Source organism: Phaenicophaeus curvirostris, chromosome 2 (assembly GCF_032191515.1).
Source record: "Phaenicophaeus curvirostris isolate KB17595 chromosome 2, BPBGC_Pcur_1.0, whole genome shotgun sequence".
NCBI classification, from domain to species: Eukaryota; Metazoa; Chordata; class Aves; order Cuculiformes; family Cuculidae; genus Phaenicophaeus; species Phaenicophaeus curvirostris.
In genome coordinates, this window is record NC_091393.1 from 35566457 (window position 1) to 35589799 (window position 23343).

General features: G+C 44.0%; 1 protein-coding gene across 6 annotated transcripts in view; it reads left to right on the top strand.

Moving 5' to 3' along the window:
• FOXO3 (forkhead box O3) overlaps nucleotides 1–22972 on the top strand; it is a 99908-nt gene extending 76936 nt beyond the window's left edge. The window contains exons 2-4 of one of the 6 annotated variants that reach the window (XR_011336964.1): nucleotides 4471–5905; nucleotides 18800–21717; nucleotides 22572–22972. Coding sequence is in view for 3 of the 6 variants with exons in the window: in XM_069851694.1 (XP_069707795.1) it covers nucleotides 4471–5871 (1401 nt within the window). In the remaining 3 variants the exon portion in view is untranslated. The other 5 variants (XR_011336965.1, XR_011336966.1, XM_069851694.1 and 2 more) reach the window with 5 other exon arrangements.
• Nucleotides 22973–23343: the final 371 nt, after the last annotated feature.

Consider the following 23343-nt stretch of genomic DNA (forward strand, 5'->3'; position numbering starts at 1 on the left):
ATGAGGACATGGTAGGCTATTTAATTTTTTTTTTTTTTTGTGCAAGCAAAATGTGTCTTGTTCACTCCAGGAGTATTACCTGAGCAAAATGCAGTGTAGGAGGTTGACAGGTGCAGCAGGTCCTCAACACAGCAAGGACACAGATTTGTTCAAGCAAGTCCAGAGGAGAGCCAGAAAGATGACCAGAGGGCTGGAGCACCTCCTGTACGAGGACAGGCTGAGAGAGTTGGGGTTGTTCAGCCTAGAGAAGAGAAGGCCCTGGGGAGACCTTACAGCGGCCTCCCAGTACTTCAAAGGGGGCCTATAGGAAAGATGGGGAGGAGGTCTTTATCAGAGAGTGCAGTAATAGGATGAGGGGTAATGGGTTTAAGCTGAAAAAAAGGAGATTTAGATTAGATATTAGGTAGAAATTTGTTCCTGTAAGGGTGGTGAGGCACTGGAACAAATTGCCCAGAGAAGTCATGGATGACCCATCCCTGGAAATGTTCAAGGCTGGGTTGGATGGGGCTTTGAGCAAGCTGATCCAGTGGAAGTCAGCCCTGCCAATGGCAGGGAAGTTGGAACTAGATGTTACTTAAGGTCTCTTCCAACCCAAACCATTCCATGATTCTATGACATTTATAAAAGCAGAGAGCGTGGCCCCAGGTTTGGGGAAAATGCTATCACTGCACCTGTTGGCTGCCCTGGCTGTTGGTGTGCACCCAGCTGCACCCCTTCCTTCTCCTGATGCTGTCAGCCTAAAGGTAGGGCAGCAGTGCTGCTTGCCTGTGGCACTGCACCACCCTGTGCTTACACCACATCTGTCCTGCCTCATGTGTTCCTCTGTCCTGGGTCTTCTTGTCTCCAGGGCTGGTTATTAATCCCTGCAGGACTATTTTCCCAGGGGACTGGGATCCAGCTGGGCTGGGATCAATGCCATACAGGATGCTCCCTGATCTTATCTGCAGGAACTTCAGTCCTCTGGTTTTTAGCAGAGTGCACAGTGTTCTTCAAGTCCAGTATAAATAGTAACTCTAACAAAGGGAGGAGCTTATATTTCTTTTCAACTCTGCTCTTGTGCAGTCCTTATGTTGTACCCATCAGTGGTATCTGAGCTCTTTCCAGGCTGTCTGCAGCCTGACTAGCATCTGTCCCTTCTACATATGGTCTCCAGGACAGATTGATGGAAGTTTCTTTATAGATCGTTTAAAGTTTCTCATTGCATTTTGGCATGGAAAAATGTGTTATGTTTCCATCATTGTAGCCTAATCCATCTCCCAAATAAGTCAAAGACAAATACCCATTAATTTGGTCAGTAGCCGGTTCAAGTGATAAACTGTATTTTCTTTGCTCCCCCACCTCCTTTGCGGTTTGTTGGATGGCCATAGTGCACGTGGCACATTAATGCACGTGGTTGTGAGCAAAAGTTGTCCCATGATATTTTCCTGTATTTTAAGCAGATGGGAATATTCTTTGACAGCTCAGAAACGAGCTCAGGTAGAAAATACAGTTATTGCCATCCGGATTGCAGTCTGGTAGCACAGCACAGCAGCCTTTACTGATGCAAATTGTCAATCCCGGTGACTTCTGTAGCAAAACTTGCATGTGAAAGGATAATAGTATCCAGCCCTAATTTGATCTAGCAGAGCATCCAACACAAGGAGAAACCAAGAAGCTCAGATACTGTTGCTGAAGAGGTTAGCGGGGGAGGTTACGTGAAAGAAGTGGGTTTTAAGGCAGTGTTTGAACAGAGGGTAGAGATGGGGTACACAAAAATAAATTGGCCCGTAATTATGCTTAAGAAAACAATCTTCCTACAGAAGAAAAGTAAAGAAAAACAGAAGCCAGAGTATAAGTGGCATATTGCATAATGTAAAGGAAAACAAACTCCTTGGACTTTTTTATAACCACCAATTTTCAGTCAAAAGTATTATTACATTCTTTTATTATTTGTGTAATACCAACATTGAGCAAAAGGATATAATAAGATGAAAATTACATATGTGCACACACATATGCACACATGCAGGAGCCCTCGTCCAGAAAGGTACCTCAGTCTCACAATTTACCATTTAGAATATTTCATGGTTTTAGGCCAAATAGTTTCATACTATGGCTACCACCAGCAGAAATAAGCCATTTTATGAGAATGCTGTAGGTTGAAGAGTGGTAGCAGCTGGCATTTGTGTTTTTATAACTGAGGCTACGTGTCATGCTGCATCTGCCACCTCAGGTGTTTCTTTTCTGTGTTTTCTAATATTTTTTCATTAGCAGGAGTCACAGTGCTGTGTAATCTTAATACCCAGCATTTTTAAGTGGGGAACAGCAGGGTTTGTATGGCTCTTATAGCCTTGCTTGGTGTGGTAGTCCAGCTCTGGTCATCCTTATCCTGCCATCAGCTATTTGCAAGGAGACATCCCCGTGCAGATAGATGTTCTTGCATGTGGTTGTCCATGAAAGTAACATGGGATGAATGTGAGAGCTACCTGCACTGATGCAATACAAGCTGGAATATCAGAAAAGTTTGTTTTTCAAAAAAAGAGCAATTCTCCAGCCAACTGGGAGAAACCCAAGGAAGTAAACCTAGTTATTAGAAGGTAGATAAGACTGTTGCCAGACTCCAAATACGGTTACAATGTCATCAGTTAAATAGTAAAAAGCTCTTTCCTTTCTTAGACTTAAGAACTGTTATACTGCAACTCAATCCACTGTATTTTCATGTCATGATGATCCCCTAGAAATGGACAAGTTTGTAGCTGAGGCACTAACCCAAACTTCTCTTGAGTCTGAGAAATCTGGTCTGCTGTTTTGTGCAAATTGTTTAAAACACAACAATTGCTATTTTGAACCGTGCACCATATGATTTCTCTTTTCATTAAGTGATAATCACAACCGCGTCTGCTGTCTGAGTGCGAGAAGAACTTCAGGCATGTTTTCCATTTTGCAGTCTGACAAAACCCACAACACATTCAGGAGGAAAAAAAAAGGCCTTTTGTACTGAAAAGAATTGCTTAAGGAAAGCTAGGCTGTATTTCTTTGTACATCCAATGTGTCACCAGTTCACGTATGTCAAACATTCAGATATCCCAATGATGCAAATGTCGAAATTCTTTTGAATGGTTTTGTAATTGATTTGTTCTTTGCCCATTTAAATCTGAAACTACTTCAGTGCTTTGTAAATGAAGGATATTTATTCTGGATGGTTTGATTATGCTGTGATCCTGTTGAGTTTGTGTTTTTAAAGCATGCTGGCAGAAGAAATGTGCTTTTATCGTCTTTATAGATATACCTGGTAATTGCCAAAATTTAAGAAAAAAAGAACTTATGCAACTTTTTGAACTCGATCACCTTTAACCTGGAGGAACAGCATAACTGTTTCGTGAAAGGAACATAGGATAGCTCCAAAAATCTTTTGACTTGCACATGGGGGGGAAAAAAAGCAAACCTGGAAGCATTCTCACTAACAAATACTACTTGCTTGTCCTTTCTTTGAGCCGTATTTTAAATCCAAGATCAGCAGCATGAGTGGAGTGGGATTTCCATCTCAGTTATTTTGATGTAACTCTGGAGTCATTTTGCCAGGGCTGCCAATGGGCTGGTTTTCTCTGCCTCTTTCTCCTCCTGGGGTGGTTTTCGTTGGTTTGAGTTAATGTTGTTTTTGAGTGGTAGATGTTGCTGACAAGTGCAAGCGGCTAATACACAAGAGCAGACTGCGCACAGGCTTCCCTGAAAGTACCATATTTCCTAATAACCTGTACAGCACAGCAGCTTTATACGACTCTGTATGTAGCAGCTTACAGGGACAAGGATATCATCATGTACTGTGTCAGATCATGTTTTGAAGGCTGTGAGGGTACTATAGCGAGAGGACAGCTGGCTGGCTTCTGTGGTATGGCCATAATTCTGGTTCCTCTAATCAAGAGAGAAAGTACAGTTTAGTCATGCACAGAGTGCCTTTGGAGGGGAGCAACAGCAACTTGCAGTTTTCTCAAGGATTAGTATAACAAATACACAACACACATGCCCGTGAAGAATTAAAAAGGCATTTGCAGAGGCTGCGATGAGAGTGACTACTCCCTCAGTCAGATTTTTGCAGTGTCTTTACAGTTTTTGTTTCAAGGAACTGATGGGAAGATTGCTGATGCTGTAGAGTTTTGTCCTGAGTCAAAAGTCAGGGAGAAGTGTCTAGCTCCTTGCTAGCAGGAATAGAGCTGTGTCACACTCCTTACCTTAGGATGCAGCTTCTGGGGGTGTAGAGCTGGGCACCAGGAACCTACAGCTAGTGCAAGCACAAGGCTTGCTTTACATCTGTGTGCTGGCATGCTGCAGTCACACTCCAGTCCTCCCATATCCATCACCCGAGAAACCCATGGTGATGTCCAGAAGGGCCATCTTGTTGTTTTCATGTGATGTTGGTTTAATAATTAAGGTTTGGATGGCAAAAGAAGTGGGATGCTTGTATTGACGTTTTGTTTTGTTCTTTTCCTGCAGAATTCGATCCGTCACAACTTGTCGCTCCACAGCCGATTTGTCAGGGTGCAGAATGAAGGCACTGGGAAAAGCTCTTGGTGGATGATCAACCCAGATGGTGGAAAAGGTGGCAAGGCACCCAGGAGACGCGCTGTGTCAATGGACAACAGCAACAAGTACACGAAGAGCAGAGGGCGGGCTGCTAAGAAAAAGGCAGCCCTGCAGACTGCCCAGGAGACAAGCGAGGACAGCCCTTCTCAGCTCTCCAAGTGGCCAGGGAGTCCCACCTCCCGCAGCAGCGATGAGCTGGATGCATGGACAGATTTTCGCTCCCGTACAAATTCAAATGCCAGTACGATCAGTGGCCGCTTGTCACCAATTTTGGCAAGCAGCGAACTAGATGATGTTCAAGATGACGATGCTCCGCTTTCTCCCATGCTGTATGGTAGTCCATCGAGCTTGTCCCCATCAGTAAACAAACCATGTACTGTGGAGCTGCCTAGGTTGACTGATATGGCTGGGACAATGAATTTGAATGATGGACTGACAGATAACCTCATGGATGATCTCTTGGACAATATAACACTCCCTCCCTCCCAGCAGTCGCCCACAGGAGGGATGATGCAGAGAAGCTCCAGTTTTCCTTATGGTTCCAAAGGTTCAGGGCTGGGTTCCCCGTCAAGTAGTTTCAACAACGCCGTGTTTGGGCCATCGTCCCTGAATTCCCTCCGCCAGTCGCCCATGCAGACCATTCAGGAGAATAAGCAGGCCACCTTCTCTTCCATTTCTCATTACAACAACCAGACGCTGCAAGATCTCCTTGCCTCTGATGCACTTAGTCACAGCGATGTCATGATGACACAATCTGACCCACTCATGTCACAAGCCAGCACAGCTGTGTCTGCCCAGAATTCCCGCAGGAATATAATGCTCCGGAATGACCCCATGATGTCGTTTGCCGCGCAGTCCAGCCAGGGCGGTCTGGTCAATCAGAGCCTGCCTCATCACCAGCACCAGTCCCACAACTCCTCTCTTAGTGGCAGCCGTGCCTTGTCCAATTCCATCAGTAACATAGGCTTGAGTGACTCGAACAGCTTGGGATCCAGCAAACATCAGCAGTCACCTGTCAATCAGTCTATGCAAACACTTTCCGACCCGCTCTCAGGCTCCTCTTTGTACTCCTCTAGCATGAACCTTCCGGTCCTGGGACACGAGAAATTCCCGAGTGACTTGGACCTGGATATTTTCAATGGGAGCTTGGAGTGTGACATGGAGTCCATTATCCGGAGTGAACTCATGGATGCAGATGGTCTGGATTTTAACTTTGATTCCCTCATCTCAGCTCAGAACGTTGTCAGTCTGAATGTGGGGAACTTCACTGGTGCTAAACAGGCTTCATCACAGAGTTGGGTACCAGGCTGAAGGATCTTTGAGAACAGGGAAAATGGGCAAACAGGTCAGTGCCCTGCAGATGTGGTAAAATACTTGATTCCTTAATTATACTAGAGTTTGCACCAAGTCCTTAATAGTTAGTGCACACTAATAACATTAATTTGGCATGTGATGGCTTGCTATGTGTCGGTATGCAACAGGCATAACCAAGAAACATTTGGAGGTGTGGAGGGAAACAGGGCTAAGCTGTAGAAGCTGTTCAGCTGCAACACTGTGAGCATGCATCTTATGCTGTGCGTCCTTCTTAATTTAGGCATGAGAAATGTTAATGACAAATCAGGCAAACCAAAGGGGAATATTTGTGGGTTTTAGGAATCATAGAGCTCGAACTTGTCTTCTTTGAAGTCGCAACAGATGGATTCTTTGCAGCCAATGCCACACGTAGCCGAACTGTGTGATGCAGAGACAGGGCATGGGGCTTTGCAGTCAGTGGAACAATAGTACTGCAGGAGAGGAGGAAGAGCACCTTTGCAAGAGCAGTGCATGCAGCGAGAATTGGGTGTGTGGGCAGATCTGGACCAAATTAGAGTTGTATTGCTGCTGTGGTAGAGCAAAACTAGCAAAGTTATCTGAGTTTTTTAATTTTATTTCTTGGCCAAAAAAAAGTAGCAAATGGACGAATTATATATTGAAATAGCAAAGGTGGATTCCTGGTCCCAGGAATGTCCTGGGTTTAATGTTTTAAATATGCAAAAATTGGTCCACCCCAGGACTGGAGTGGGTTTTATTTTCTCCTGGACTCCACCAAGAGAAAATTTGTAGGTTTTGAGTTCTGGCATAGGTGCTGTTAGCCTTATCAGATAATTTGTTTTTCAGAGTAATGTGTTCTTTTCCGCAGCTGGGGGCATTTGAACTTGTAAACATTGCTTCTTGTCATCCTTTTGTGATTCTACAGGCTCCTGCCCATACTTCTGCCTGCTCTCACGTACATATTTACTGACTCACGGGGAAGGTGCTACACAAAGTGCCCTTCCTCCCTTGTTTATTTATTAGTGTAAGGGAGTAGCTTTCAAAATATAGAAGGATAAAAGGTTAGCTATAAATAATTGAAAGTGTTTTGTTAACTTCAGAATAGTATGTAGAGTGTCCCAGTGGTGAGGTGAAACAAGGCATTCATTCAGTGTGCAGCTTGCTTCCAACTTTATTATTATCTGGGTGAAGGATGGAAAGAAGGAGTTGGTGTTGTTTGACTTTATGGTGCATAATTTGCCCCTTTCATCTTTAATTGAGTTTTCATTCTCTTTTTCACAGTTAGATTTTCAATGGGAAGCTTTGTGGGTGGTGAACAGCAGTGGTGAACTTCCTCAATGTCTTCCTGTGTGTATGAAGTACCACAGAAGACATGTACTGTGATCTGGTGTCAGTGAGGAAGGACAAAACAGGAATCTTCCTTTCAATCATTCTGCAAAGCTGCCTCACTCCAGTGGAACTGTTGGTTTGCACAGCCCTTTCTGTTTCAGTGGGAGAATTTCCTTTGGTTCTGTCACATCTTTTCACTGAAAGCGAGACCAGGAGATTTGTTGCGGGAATGGGCTGTAGAGGACACCATTTCCCGCTGACCCTGCATGGAACGACAGCTTGGCAAGGCCAGAGCCACAGCTGTATTTGGGTTTTTCCTTCAGTTCCATTGCTGGAGTATTTAAGAAAGGAAAAGAGGAATAAAAAGAATTGACTCATGAACCAGAAAGCAAAAACTTGCAGAAGGTCAAGTTTGCTGACCGGTTCTCTTTTCCTCCAGATGCATGAGCTGTTTGTATTTAAAAACCATTTTTGCATGAGGTGAAAAAGAAGACTGTGGGAATGTCATCCCTGTGAAACATCCAAGGGTGCAGTCTGCCAAATGAGGCCTAAAAAATACATGCTACTGACAGCTTTGCTTGACACAGGCAAAAAGGCAGCCTCCTGCTATTGTATCTTCATTTGCCATGTACAGGCAGACGATGCTGGTGGGGATGCTTGCGTAGGCAGTGTGGAAGAGATGTACCACATCACCTCTTCATCAGTGCTCACCATTGCCTCTTCACCTTGGCCCATGCCATTCACGGAAAACATAGGCATCATGGTCTTTTTCAGTCTGCTCCCTCTGAATAAAGGAACTGACACATCTGTGTGAGCAGTGTCTCATTGCAAAGGACAGATTTATTAACAATAACAGCTCTCCTTGACGGATTACTGTCCAGTCATCTGTGGAAGCCTCTTTCCTTCTCTCTGACAAGTGGACTGGCTGCTGCGGGGTGCCTGTGGTATCAGGTGCAAGCACAGATGATTTCTGCTGAGCTGGTTCATCATGCACCCTTCCTTGTGTGTTAAGCAGCACTGTGTGAGTGTTCGCTTCTCTATGAGGATCTCATATTTTGATAGGAACACCTCATGTGACATTGGATGCAATCATTGTGAATTGCTTTCTCAGTTACTTCTCTGCTTCGCTGTAGCGGTAGGGACTCCTGAATTAAAATCTTCTTTCTGCAGTGTTCACGATCCTAACAATGGATCCTTACAGGCTTGAAGACTGGGGAGTGCTTTCAGCAAAGCAGCCTGGTGCTTACTCATGCTAAATCCGTTTCATGAGGGTGGCCAGGTGTGTTTTGCAGGCAGGCAAAAGCAGTTACAATGGGTTATTGGGATATCTGGAAATAGCGAGTGCTGTGTTTTCTATGGAAAATAAGAGAAACGTTGCAGTCAGTTTTCAGGAAGAAAATAAAGCAGCCAAGTACATAGGTACTTAGTTTATATATACCCTGGGTGCAGAGAGTGGTTTAATTTGGGAGAAAATCAACTACAGTTTCTTCATAGGGGTAGTAAAAATCCTGTGCAGGAGACACGAGCTTTATGGGTTTAGTGGTTCTTCTAGTTTGCTCCACAGAAGCCCATGCACGATCCCTGGAGAGATCCTTGCCTGGTCCCACTGCGCTGGCCCTGTGCCTGTGAGGCTGGAAATGCACAGCCTTTCACGGTGTCTTCATTGAGGCCTATAAATGAATTTGAATTTGGTTTGATTTGGTTTTCTTTTGTAAGAAGGAAAGGAGAAAATCAATGTGCTTTTATTCTTGCTTTATTCACTCAGCCATAATTTTCCCCTCTTAAGCCTGCTGGGGTCTCTGTTCCTCTATCTCTGCCTGCTTCCCAAAACCACTGGATGTGCTCTCCACCCACTCAAATAATCATCACATAGATTTTTCAGCTTGTTTATTAATAAATAAAGACATCACTGGTCCCTCACCTGTCTCTAGAATAGCTTTTATTTTGAAATTAATGGGTCCTCTCTCAGCCTGGGGTTCCCACAGCACTGTGCTTTCCTCTGTAGTCCTTAGCTGGCGAGTCCCAAGGGACTTGGCGTTTGCCAAAGAGCAGTCCCAAACAGACCAGCAGGGGAGACTGGTTAGGACATTTACTGCTGCCTGGAAGGTTAGGAGCTGGTAATCAACTACTGCTTGAGCAGATGTTTTCTCTACCAAGCCCATCCAAGAAGGCTTTTTAACCTTGATTGTTTCAGTGATCCAGTTTACAACGGTGCCACGCTGGCAGGGCTTGGGCAGGGGGTGGAGGATGGCTGAGTGCAAGCAGGACAGGAACTTCTTGAGCTGGTTTCATCATCTGAAAAACTCATCTAGCTGCATCTTCTGAGAGGATTTCAATGTGCTGTCTAGCCTCGGGGGTCTGTAACAGAGCTGTGCTGAGGTCATGTTGACTTGTTAACAAGTAAAATACTTCACTGATCAGTTAACGTCACTCATTTTGACCTAGCATCATCTAGGTTCCACAGGATCTTAATGTAGCAGTAGAGTGCACAAGCTACTAATAGCAGCGTCATGTAACATTGGCACAATTTGATGATTAACATCTCTAATAAAGCAAATTCCTAGGAAACGTTAACAAAATGCCTGTCGGTATTTTATTAGTCCATATCAGTTTAGACTATTTGCCAATTTGTTAATTGGCATTCAACCTGGTTTTGGGTGAAAGTCATATAAAGGACGGATACAAATGTCTTGGGATGACTTACTGATTACTACACCACCACCATCTTAAAAGCCAAAGTAGGTAGTGAAAAGGTCACAAAAGGTCACAGATCTCCATTTGGATGGAGTTTTGAATCAGAAGCTTCTGGATAATATGCCACGAGGAAGGTGATTTTTATTCTTTAGCTGAAGGCTTGTTTTCTGCTCATTAAAGCCAAATTGTGGAAATTGGTGGACCTCTTGCCTGAAAGTGCCAACACCCTCAGGACCATAGCTGTGCTTCCTCCTTTCTTATTTTCAGAAATGAGATCTTAGGGGTAGGGCTTGCAGTTTTGTTACACTGCAGCCAAGATGGGGCTGGCTGCCTTTAAAGGAATCTAAAGGAAATTCAGGAGCAGCAAATTCTTCTCGTTTTCTAACGAATTAGTGGTTAAGGCAGTGGCGTGCTTCTAACAGTTAAGTGTTGTTTCAGCCAGCCCAAGTTTTGAAAGGTGGTTTTGCCAGTAACTGAGCATCATGTGTGCCAGGTTTAGTCTTTGAACAAAAATATCTATGCTGAAAATGTATTTTGGTGGGAACAGGGATCCCATTTGCTCCAAGGAAGACCTGCCCCAAATAGGCTCCTCACTTTCCAGGCACATGCCAGTGGCACAGGAGCAAATTTGGCACTTGTGGCTGCTGGGGAGGAGGAGAGAGGAAAGCTGGGCAAACCATGCTGGGAATGCCCTCTGTCCTGTCTTGCTGGCTGTAGTGCCCCTCGAAGCCCCTTGCATACAGGGGCCAGTACTACGCTTGCGGGGATGCTGTGGCTTTTGCTGTGTGAATGCAGGAGGAGCTGACACATGAACGTGATGAATCACTAACTCCTTCTGGGAGTTGGGCTTTTTGGGTTTGGTGTTTTTTTAATCTAGGTTTATGTTTTGGGGTTTTATTAACCGAGGAAAAAGATCTGTGAAAAACAGGATTGCCTCCACAGGTTTGTGTTGTGAGTGTACTGCAGCTGAAGCCAGAAGAGTGGTCTGATCCTGTGGTTTGGGTGTTCTTCTGTTGATGTTTTATATAGATAGATTTTTTAGTACCTCATGCTTTGTCATGTGATTCAGCGGCAATAATTAGGCAGAAACTTGCTGTCCCTGCAGATGCCAAGATTACAGGATGACATACTCTCACCAGATGACAGTACAAACTGATATTTTTAGAACAACCCGCATCAACTGGTCTCCCCAGTGCTTTCCTCCCTGGATTGGCAGCACACAAGTTTTATTACAGAATGGATCTTCATAAATCATCTTTTTCATGTGACTTAGCCATAATGATTGTTTAGAACAGCACATCAGTGTTGGTCCCCAGGCATGCTGTTGCCTGATAGCTGGCATGGCTACAGGTGTTTATTTCTTTCTCCTTTCCTTCTTTTGAGCCAGGCTTTTAAATAGCCCCCTAAAAACCATATTTTCTTGAAGAAGTGCGTAATAAAAGATCCTTTTTAGAAACGTAGCGTCACGCAGCTGAGGAAATGTCAAGATCTTTTTTCATAGCAATTCAGTGCTCAGCTGAGGTGGTGAACTGACAGCAAGAGAGTTTTAAGTCTTGTGTTGATGACAGCCAAAGAGCACAGTTACAGCGTAGGCAGCAGGAGTGCACATGTTTGAGCGGCACCATATGTAAATAGCTGGCCTTTCTCTTCTGCCCTAGCAAGGGAGGTTGAAGGATGTTCACACAATGCCTTCCCAGGCTCCCTGTGCCAGCAGTGGAGAGTCTCCAGCAGGACGCTCCCATCAGCACTACCCCTGATCAAGTCCCACACAGTGCGTGGGGACGCTGACCCCATTAAATCAGGTACCTGCAGTTGGGCAGTGTGAATGTTCCACTCTGGTCCAGTCTATGGAGGCTATTTAATCAGGTTTTCTACTCGGATTACCACAGAGGATGGCAGTTGTTGGAGTCTGGCGGAGCGGACATCTGCTGAGCAGTAATGGAATGGAGACGTGGCTCAGCTAATGGAGGTCACTGTGTAGCCACGTTTGTCTGTGGTTACTCCAGAAAAAAAGCCACTTTCCCAGCTGATGCCATGGAGAATGACTTGCTTTTATGCGCTCTTACAGCTGGGCTGAATACCTTTCCCATTGTTTTTCCCTTGTACTGCCTGCTTTTGCAAACTGCTTCTCCTGGCTTTCATGGATAATTTATTTTATACAAATGTAGAAAAAGTCTGGTTTGAGGAAGGAGCTTCCCTTTCTTGCTTTTTCTACCACTTGCAAGTTATGATAGAAGATGTCTTGCCTTATATGAACATGGTGGAAGTTCTTTTGTATGACCTGTGTGAGCATTTTTGGCCTGTCATTTTCAACTTTCAATGCAGAGGAAAATGGGAAGGCTTTAAAGCAGGGTTGATGTTTTTAAAATAGACTTGGTTGAATAGGCCTGGCAGAGAAAAAGAAACTTTCTATGAGGGCCTTCAGCATAAAGAGTACATAGCGCGTTTCCATAGCACTATAAACCCATAATTCAAGATGTTCCAGCCATGCAGCTATCTTTTGCTCTAAAAGTGGCTCTTATTCTTCATATTCAAAAGTGGAAGCAAAATCCTCTGTTTTTGCAGAGTGCAGCAGCTACCCATCCTTTTCTGATCCACAGCAGAGGTCTCCTTCCCAGTGCTCCCAAGTGCCTAAAGAAAGTGACATTATTTTAGCCAATGTATTATAACCCTAAGAGAAGTTGTATTTTGCAAGCATTTTTGGCTGCCTTCTTCCATACAACAAATTTGCAGTAGTTTAGCAGCATCCTGCCTAAAAAGTGGGGTGTTGAACACCCAGACTGATGTCTTCCAGTCAGTGGTTGTGTCACCTGTAACTTGCAGGATTTCCAACCTCCTCCTTACGCCTCTGAACAAAAGGCAGGGGATAAATTTCACCAAGTTGTCAAGTAAGAAACCCGGAGGCATCATAGAGAGATGATGTCCTGCATCTAAGCTCCTCTCTGCTGGCCATGGATTGAACCCAACCAGATGTGATGGTTCTCAAAGGCACTTGGGTGTCAGCAGTGCTTGTGCTGGAAAGCTGGCATAGCTTCATACTGACATGTCTGTAGGTGTTAAAATAAGTGTGGCAGTATATGGTCTTCCTGTATGAGCAGCGACACACTGACATATGCCGTGAAGTTTGCATGCGCCTGCTCCTCCTGCGAGCAAGTGTAGTCTCCTGTGGATATGGTCATTCAGTGTCACATCCCAATACATTAGGAAAATATGATCTGTGTTTGAGCATGAGTGGACCAATTTACCCCAGGTGTCTCCTTATCGTATGTAAAATGGGTAGAAGGATATCCTTTGAGGATAATCCTTTGAGGGTAAAATGAACTGCCCAGAGGACTGGTGGAGTCCCCTTTGCTGGCAGTATTCCAAACTTGGCTTGACAGGGCCCTGAATAACCTAACCTGAGGTCCTGCCTTCACCAAAAGTCTCTTGCAGCCTGGACTTTTCCATGATTCCATAGACAAATGGAATATCAGAATAATGCGCATATCAATAGTTGTGGCACCACACGACAGTTCCAGGGAGGTGATAAGGGTGAGAGAATGATTTGCTGTCTTAAGTTGCATTTACTTCCAAAATACTTGGTTGTCTGCTGTCATTTGCAGTGTTTCTTGAAGTGGAAGAGCAGCAACAGACAGAAAATAGGCATTTCCGTGCTTTAGATGCCTGCACAAGTACCAGCGCAGCAATATTTTAGGTCCTATAAGTCTTAGTTCTGTGCCAGTGTTGTTCTTCTTTCCATCGTTCTCACTCACTCTCTGCTCCCAGTTCTGAGCTCTAAAGATCTATTTTTATGAGTAGGACTTAAAGAGAAAAAAGTGAAGTTGCAACATGCCTGAAGTTCAGGAATGAAAGTACATTAGGTTGCCAGCTCTTTTTATCCATTGGGCTTTGCACCCTGACCTCGGGGTTGTCTCTCAGCACAGAACTGTCCTAGTGCAGTGTCCTAAGCGTGCAGGATGTCACTGTGGTGTACCTGACATGGCATCAGGATTCCTAATTTTTATTCTGCTTGAACGAAAAAATCTCATGCTGCAATTTTGTCAGTATAGAAGGATTGGCCACAGTAGTTATGTTCCTTAATTGTTTCTAAACAAATACTGTGCATTTTTTTCTGTCTTGAGCTGTGAAAACTTGGGCAGAGTATTAACTTCAACCACACATTAACAAGTCTTGCTTTTTGAGCCTACCCCCATTTTGGAGTAGAAGCTGTACAGCTGGTGATGACAAATCAAGGGGCAGAGGCACCATAACAAGTGTACATTTGTCACTAAAGCATGTGAATTTTTTTCAAATTGTTTGCATCCCAAGTCTCTGGACAGTAAAAGTAGTTATTAGGATTTCCTGTCCCAGGGGAGTTGTTATGGAGTGGTACCCAGAGAAAATATTTTACAAACTTCTGTGTGGTGATGTTTTTCAAGACGCGATCCACTCAACAAGCCATCCAGCCAAATCAGTTGGTCCTTGGTAGGCTGATGTACAGAGTAGCTGTGTGTTGGTAGTGTGGTTTCTCATACTATAATTATGTAAAGGTGCACATAACTTCTATTTTAACAGAAAACTGTATGTGCTGATTGCTCTGTTAGCTTGCTCATAAACTTAGCACCAGTGTATGTTATCTGCACCTTGTTCTGGGGAGCATTGATGCATCACCTTTCTATTCTGAAGAAATTTCCAGTGCTTTTTAACAGGCACTATTGGGAATCAAAGGGAGAAAGCAACGAGCAGCAGATGATCCTTCAGAGCCACTCAGACAGTGCACGAACTGATATGGGCTTGGGAGATGGTCACCTGGTTAGGTGGTGGAATGTTGTGAGACAGAGGTGAGGAATTGCTGCTGCAGGAACATCACAACCGAAAATTTGGTCACAGTATAAAGCAAGAGTAGCATTGGTAACAGGTTAGTAGCAACGTAGAGGATGGGAAAGCAGAGAAAAGGACAGAAGAAAAGGGCATCTCATCTCCCGCATAATTGCTTGCAAGGTGAAGAATTAGAAAATACAGAAATAGTTGCTTTTTTTATATTGGAAACACTTTTCCACCAAATAGGATAAATAGATTTTGCATCTAGTGTTCAAAATGTCTGTGGGATGGCAGAAGTTCGTTCTTACCCCTCACTTAATGCTTTTTCTGTTTTAAAGTCATTAATTGCACCAACCACGTGCATATATGCTTGCATAAACTGTAGCTGGATATAGCACTAAGGATTTTTCTAATGCCCAGCAGATGTATCTTTTTCCAGCCTTCTGTGTCTAGGGCGTCAAAACAACCCTATAGGAATTGCTTGCTGCTTCTTTCAATGTGTGTGTGACAGAGCCCAGGTATCAATGTAGTTGTGAAGACTACACTCCTCAAGAAAGCCTTTTCTTTCTTTGGAAGAAAGTCTTCAGCAAAGAAAGTCTAAGAAACTTAATGAGAAAGTCGAGAATTCCTCCTTCCTTTCCACTCCCCTGATGACTGAAAATGTCCTTCAGGTTTGGCAGAGGAGCTTTTCAAGGAAGAACTGAATTTTCCAGGGAGTGGCTTAAGAAGTACAGGCAGGTGATGTGTTCCAGTAGTGCCCTTTCTGGAAGTTCCCACCAGCCTAAGAAACAACATGCCACACATAAGAGGGGGCTCTATACCCTGGCTGTGCAAATTAGCAAACACTGCTTAAACCCACTAGCCATGCTGAACTACACCTTTCTTGTACCCCTCCTTGACCTCTGTTCTGTATACTTTTTTCTTGACTCCTGTGCTCATACTTGTGCTACTTTTATCCCCCAAAACAGGACCCAGTAGTAAAGGGCAGGAAAACAAGTACAGTACTTAACCTGGGAAGCTGTGTTGCTCCTAGAGGATGGCATCATCCTGGCTCACCAGAGTAGAAACCTCGCCTACCTCTGTGAATTCAGGGTGATGCCGCAGCTTTTCCCACAGCTGTCAGGAATGGGAGAAAGCCTCGTGGTGGCTCAAAATGCAACTGGAGATATTTAGGGACAGGGGGAGAGAAACACTGGGGAGTCGTGATTGAGAACCACTGATAAACAGAGACGTATCTGGATTGCTTGCTTCCCTGCTTGATACAGTTTTCATTGCTGTGTAGCAGCAGGCCACTAACTCTGGGTTAGCAGAGGCTTTTTGTGAGGCAGAAAGTGAGAGAGTGTGGGTCTATTATGGACTTTAATGGGGTAATTTGAAGGCAGGAAGGTTAAGACTTTGATCTACTTCTCATTTTTTAATAAATTTGCGAAGTCCATGTAAATAGAGCTGTGAAAATAGAGCGTGGTTTGGTTCTGCTATGAGCAAATTTCCCCTCAGCCGTATGTCTGTCTCCTAAATGTTGGCACTGTCTGAAGGACAGGGTGTCCTCCAGAAAAAAATATCAGGTGGTGCCACTTCCACAAATGATGTTCATCATCATCCATCCTCCATTTTTTTCTCTTCTCACTTTGTTTCCAAGTATAATATTTTACATACATTTTTAATGGAGATGTTAAACATTACTCTGATAGTTCATTGGGAGTTTCTGTACTTGTTTACTTTTAATTAAAAGCTTCATTCAAAGTCAGCAAGACCTCTCACATGCTGAAGTTAAGCCCACGCTCAACATAACTGATGACTGCACGAGAGCAAGCTGGCTTGCTGGGCTGTGCTGCACAGGACCCAAGCTTTGCCTTTGGATGAGGTTGCACTTTGGGAAGTCACTCATTTCCAGCCCCCCTGATGCTAAGGCTTTAAGGAGGAGTAGGGAAAAGAGCATGCACGTGTTGGAGCTGCATACAAGCCACGACACAGGTTTTACTGGCAGTTGCCAGGCCTGTCTGGGTGTCTTCTGCTGACCTTGTTACGGCCATCAGGACACATTTACCAAATGGAGTCATTGCCAGGCAGTCATATTAACGAACGGCTAGCGTTAATTTGCCCTTTGAAAATGAAGAAATCAATATGTTGATCCAGTCGGAAATCCGTTTATTCACAAAACAGCCTACCCCAGACCCCTCCACATAATTAAGGCTAAATCCAAATTTTGTTTGGGTGAAACACACAATCTGTCTGCTCCCTAAGCTGTGCTGAATGAAGTTCTCCCCTAATGGCACAGGGAGCAGCTGTCACACTGTTGCTCCAATAACCATGAGACAAAGTGATTAGATTTCCATCAATCATTTAGCATTATCAGAATAGGTCGCTTTAATAAAAGGTTATCACAGGATCAGTGCCTGGCACCTTAGAAAGGAGAGGGGCAGTGGTGGAGAGTCATCTCATGACAGCTTTTGAGTCATCTCCCTTGCAGGAGATGCTGGTCCAGATTAATCCTCCTAAATCCACCATTTTTCATGAGAGTGCCTGATACCAGGATCTTTTGAGAGTAAAGATATTCCTGTAATCAACTCAAATGGCTTTTTTTGTTTCAGCAAGTGTCCTCTTGTTCTTGCACTGTATAAATAAATCACCAATCCTTCGTTTTGGGGAAAATCCTAAACAGGCTGTAGGTGGTGTGGAGGACAAAGCCCTGATTTCAGAAGCCATTTCAGAGCCAGAAGTTACATGCCCAGTAATGTGAATGGCTACCAAGTGGGCTTTCTGAACATGTGAGAGGATTTCATGGGAATGTTTAAATGTGCATGCATTCCAAAACTCTACTTGGTGCCTGCCTATATTTTTAAATCACTGAGTACCTTTAGAAACCTGACCCTTGTCCCACCTGGTTGAAATATTAATCTGTTTTTGGTGTTGTATGTACTTACCATGTCCCTTTGTAGTTATGTCCATGCAGCATCCAAGGTGTCTTTCTAGTGCGTTTCCCTCTGCAGAGAAGTTTCATGGCTATAGAGCAAGCTGGACTCCAACCTCATTTTTAAAGCCAGCTGGACGCTGTCTGTTGACGCTTTGTTGTACGAGTAGGAAAATGGAGAGCTCCAAAGTCAGAACTGAAATTCATGGCTCCTCACCACAAATTTGCTTCTTCTCTTGAGTAGCCTTCTTCAGCTCTCCTTCAAGGGTAGTGGTCAATATCACAGAATCACAGAATCACCAGGTTGGAAAAGACCCCCAGGATCATTGTGTTCAACCATTCTGATCTACCATTAAACCATGTCCCTGAGCACCTCATCCACCCGTCTTTTAAACACCTCCAGGGAAGGTGACTCAACCACCTCCCTGGGCAGCCTCTGCCAGTGCCCAGTGACCCTTTCCGTGAAAAATTTTTTCCTAATGTTCAGTCTAAACCTCCCTTGGGAGGGCTTGAGGCCATTCCCTCTTGTCCTGTCCCCTGTCACTTGGGAGAAGAGGCCAGCTCCCTCCTCTCCACAACCACCTTTCAGGTAGTTGTAGAGAGCAGTGAGGTCTGCCCTCAGCCTCCTCTTCTCCAGGCTGAACAACCCCAGGTCTCTCAGCCATTCCTCATAAGTCCTGTTCTCCAGCATGAACCCATGTTGACTGGGCCTGATCATCTTTATCTTGCATGTGCTTCATGATAGCACTCAAGATCGCCTTTGTCCAGCCTTTTGGTGATGCTGAGAAAGGCTGATCATGACAAATGGAGAAAAGCTGGTGGATCCTTCCATACTTCTCCTGGAAATAAAATAAAACAGTGCACCTGAGATGGGGCACTAAGTTTCTGTAAAACAGACTTGGGTGTTGTTTTTCTTTCCAGAGAGGTTCTTTTTCTTTCCTGCTTAGGAGCAGCTAAACCAGCAAAGAAGCGTGCTTTACCCTTGGCAAGGGAGAAGTGTCTTCAGGCAAGGTCGCAGTGCAATTTTTTCATTGCTGTAAGTTTGAAGCTTCTGGGTGCAAACAAATCAAAATTGCTTATCAGTGTAAGGTGTTGTTGAGTTTGGAGGTTTGCTCTGTTGCCTTTTTTTGTTGTGCTTTTTTCTTACATGCAGCAATCTCACTGTCTTTTCTTCTTTTTCTTCTTCCTCTCCAGGCCCTCAAACTGACACGAGATGTAGAGAGAGAACCCTTTGCCAAATTTGCTGTCAGCAAGTGGACAGTGATACTGTTTACAGCTTACGACCTTTGTGAACCCTGCATTATTTTCCTAATGAAGCAGACTGTTAATAGGCCCCTCACCGGAGTGAAGATCCTCCTTTTTTTTTTTTCTTTCTTTCTTTCTTTTTTTCTTTTTTTTTTCCCCCTCATTTTTCTTTTTGGGAATTGAACTCATTATGAAGTATGCAAATCTTCCTTTTCTGGGATGGCCAAGCACCTGCTGTGGAGACAATGTTTAGCACCATCCTGTTGAGAACACACTCTGTAGCCTTTACAGTAGTTACTTGTCAATGAGTATGTGGTGTTTCAATATATTAATGGTTTATGGGATGTTTTAAGTTGGCTTTTCTTTTTGGAGGTTTTCCTCGTCTGCCCACCCTCCTCCCTAAAACCTCCAGTTCAATTTCCTTAGATTGTTGAATCGTTTTTGCTTTCTCTCCCTGGGGAACCTGAAGTACTGCACATGCACAAGGAAATTATCATAACCCAACACTGCTCTGATGTCAGGGTTTGCTGAATATATAGCGTTTGTTATACGGAGGAACCAGCTGAATTCCAGAGAGAGGTGATGTGTTTGGTCTGTTTGTTTGTTGGATTGGTTTATTTCTTTCTTATTCTTTCCTTAAATTGAATGGTACACCCCTGTTTTCCATAAGCGTCAAACCAGGGTTGATTACAAAGCAAGGGAAGCTGGTAAGTTTGCCTCTTGGTTCGTGAGGACAGACCGACAGCGGATGCCGTTGCCCACATGTGCAGCCTGTTTGCTGCCTGCCATAGCAGGCTACCTTCTGTTAGGCGAGCTGTACCTACTACTGCAGCAAACTGGGAAGGAGTTACAAGCTGAGCTGCCAAACAGGTTGAATATAGCCACCTGTAAAGATGTGTTTGAGAAGGCAAAAATTAAGAGAAATACGCCACTTCGCAGAAAAGCTAAACATAGAGGCGGGGCATCAGCAAGTGACTTGCAGTGGCAACGCTGAGAGTTGAGGCACAGATTGTTGCAGGGTGTGTTACTGCATTAGTGATCCTTTTTTTTTCCTGTTTTGGACATAGCCTTGATTATTTTTTCCTTCTCATTATGTATAATCCATTGTGGCAGAAGAAGCAGGAGAGGGAACGGCAAGGTGACAGTATCATACAAATGGCTTTTCATATGAGCATAGATTGCAACAAGATAAATGACACTGAAAGACAAGGCAGTTTTATATATTTTGCTTCTAAGATTTTCTTTTGTAAAATGAATAATAATAATAATAATAATGAATAAATGGTATGGTGCTGTATAGATCCTCTCTATAATTTGGAAAGTTTGATTAATTTTTATTAGCATCTGGGGGGGGAATACAAAAAAAAGAGGGGAAAACACCAGTGGTACGTAGGAACTCGATATGAAGAGGTTCTGAATAGGACAGTGTATACATAATTCTCCAAAGCGATATATGAAGGTTCTTTTCTTTGCATAAATGCATTATGCATATAAATATATAAATATATTTTATTATGTACAGAAATGGATCATTATGCATGGTTGTTAGGAAAACGAACTAGCATTTTAACCCAAAGTCTCAGTGCATGAGTTTCCACTGACCCGTGTCCCATGCAATGTGGAGTGACTCCCTTGCCACTGCCACTGCACATGCAGAGTCATGCACACGCAGACACACACATGCATTCGTGGGCCCTTCCTTGCTCCTTACTTTCCAGATCCCTGAAGTGATACTGGTGAAACAACAGCTCCTAGTGTGATGGAAGTTTTGGTTTTGTACCGTAGCCCCCACGCTATTCTCTCGTAAAGATGCACCTCTTGGTTTCTCCCTGCAATTATGACTGTGTAGACTCTGTGCAGTTGTGGTTGTCGTAGCCCTGTAGCATATCAACTCTTCCAAGCAACCAAGGGTTTATCGTTCACTCCTTAAAAAAAAAATCTGTTTTTTTTTTTCTTTCTTTTTTTTTTTTTACACTGAGGTGGTCTATTTGTCAGCGTGGGGACTAGTTTATGGACTTGGTTGGAGTTAGCTGATGCTCATTACCCATCTCTGTCAGCAGCCAGCTACCCAGGATGCTGGTGTGGCTCAGCGGTCACCTGCGCTAGGGGTTGCTTTGCTTATCAGAGTCCAGTTGCAGGCACCTTTTACCAGAATTGATTGAGAGCATCCTCTGAGCAGGTAGCATTAGCTCTCGGCTTCCCGTTACACTCCAAAATGCAAGTGTACACTGAAAGAATTCCCTCTGGTGCTCCTTTCCCAAGGCTCCTCTGTGGCTGCTGCTACCCTGTGGCTGGGCTCTTCCCCATGCCCCATGGTTTCAGCTGGGAGCAGAGCTTGTTCAGTGTCTCCCCGTGCTGGGGCGCAGCATTTGGTCCCTGCATAGGTGAGACAGAGCGCCTGCCTTAAGACCACCAACCAGGTCGCTGACAGCACCGGTAAGGCCTGACTTGATGGTATGGCCGAGGTGACAAAAAATCTATAATTTGATTTTATTTCTTCATACGAAGGCAATTCTTATCATAGGCAAGGGAAGGCCCACTAGCAGGTGGGGGCAACTTCTGCTCTGCTGCAGCAGCCTGGCCCCCTTGAGTTCAATGGAGCTAGCTCCCATTGGCAGAAATGAGAGAGAAAACTGTGGTCTGCTCTGTTCAGGAAATGGCAGAGAAGTTTTGTTTGGTTTGTTTTATTTTGTTTTGTTTTGTTTTTTTTTTTTAAATAAGAGCATTAGCAGCTGAAAGGCCTAACCTGCCTCCCAGCCATGCCAAGGAAATTATTTCCTCTAGTGTGTGTGGGACACGTTGGGCCGCTGCTTTGGAGAACATCCCAACACTCACCGAAGAGGAGTGGACTTGGCCAGCCTCCTCAGGTTTGATTTGGTTTCTGTTGCTCATTTTCTTGGCCAGAATTTTCAAACAGAAGTGCCTGGTGTCAGGCACCAAATGCTGTGGACTCCAGCGTGGTCACAGGGGATGGAGCTGCTCTGCCCTCATTGTTTCTCAAAGGAGGGAGGGCTGTCAGGTCCTCCCATGCCCAGGGGAAGGTCATTGCCATCCATACCTGCTGAGGTGCCCAGCAAACACCCTCTTCTTCTGAGGTGCTAAATAAATCTCCCTGAATTCAAAGGGCCACATACTTAGGTGTCAAAATACGGGCTTGAAAGGCTAATTTTGGGAACCCAGTTTTTGAAAACTTTGGCATCTGACTCTTTGAACGTGTTTATGCCTACGAGTTTTCCTTCTGAAACTGTAAAACAGATAAAGATCCAGAAAAATTACATAGGTATTGTTTAAACACTTGGTCTAAGTAAAAGGTCTAAAAGAGTGATAAGTACGCAGTTCCTAGTCACAGGTTTGGGGATTGATTTAATGATTTTGTAAAAAAAAATTCTCTTGAGAATAATTGGATAGTTGACCACTGCTTAACTCCAGGAATTTTTGTGCCACCGCTTCAAAAAGTTACCTTTTAGGTCATGTATATCTCTAAAATGATATCATTGCTTGGCAATCAATGTCCAGTAATTGTTTCTAGTACACCATCTACATTAGGAATTGCCAACAGGTGCGAAGGGGGACCAGATACATTTCGTTACTATGGGTAGGAAAAAAAGGATTGTACATTTGGCTTCACATGTTTAACTTTTTTTTAAAAAAAAGTTGCATGATTGGAAAAAATATGTATACAGTATCTGTAAAACTGTTTTATCTGTTTTTTTGTTTCAAGCCATGTAAATTGGAAGAATATTAAATCCACAGCCTTACCACGCATGGCCGTCTTTACATACCGAAGAGCTGAACAGTTTATACTTTTCATTTGGGCTATCTTGTACTTTCATTTGAAAGCAGACACTCTCATGTTGCAGTCTTACTGAGGATTTTATAGTAAAAAAAAACCAACAAAAAAAGAAGCTGCCCTGGAGGAATATACTACCTTACTACACAGAGGTTGGAAGGAAGTTTGTTTTGGAGCAAAACCTGCCCCTTTCCAAACGAAGTAGAGATGCAGTGCTTACTCCACTTGGTGTTAGTAGATATTGCCTCGTGTATTCCATTTTAAAATGTAATCTAGTTTGTAAAAGAGATGGTGGCGCATGTAAATAAAGCATAATGGATCTGTACATTGCACATTTGCCTTCTCTCTGTTTAATTGTGTCGCGGACAGACGTCTAAATGCAAGATCTAGAAAATGGGTGACTTCTGAGCAGCGGGTGGAAGCATCTGGTGGGGCTTTGGGACTGGGGGGACTTGGTCCTGCACCCGCTGGAGCCTGTACATGCGTATTCATGTGAGCCTTTGCACTTCAGCCAAGCCGGCATAGTTTTGGTGGATACACGATCGATGGGATTATTTACTGCTGCTGAAAATCACGGAGTTTATTTGATTTTGGAGTTGCCTCCTGAGATGGAGGCTGCACCCTGAAGATGCAGCCTGGCTTGCCCGTCCTGGGAGACAACCAGCCCAACTGCAAATTGGCCAGGAGAAGAGTTGCACTTCCC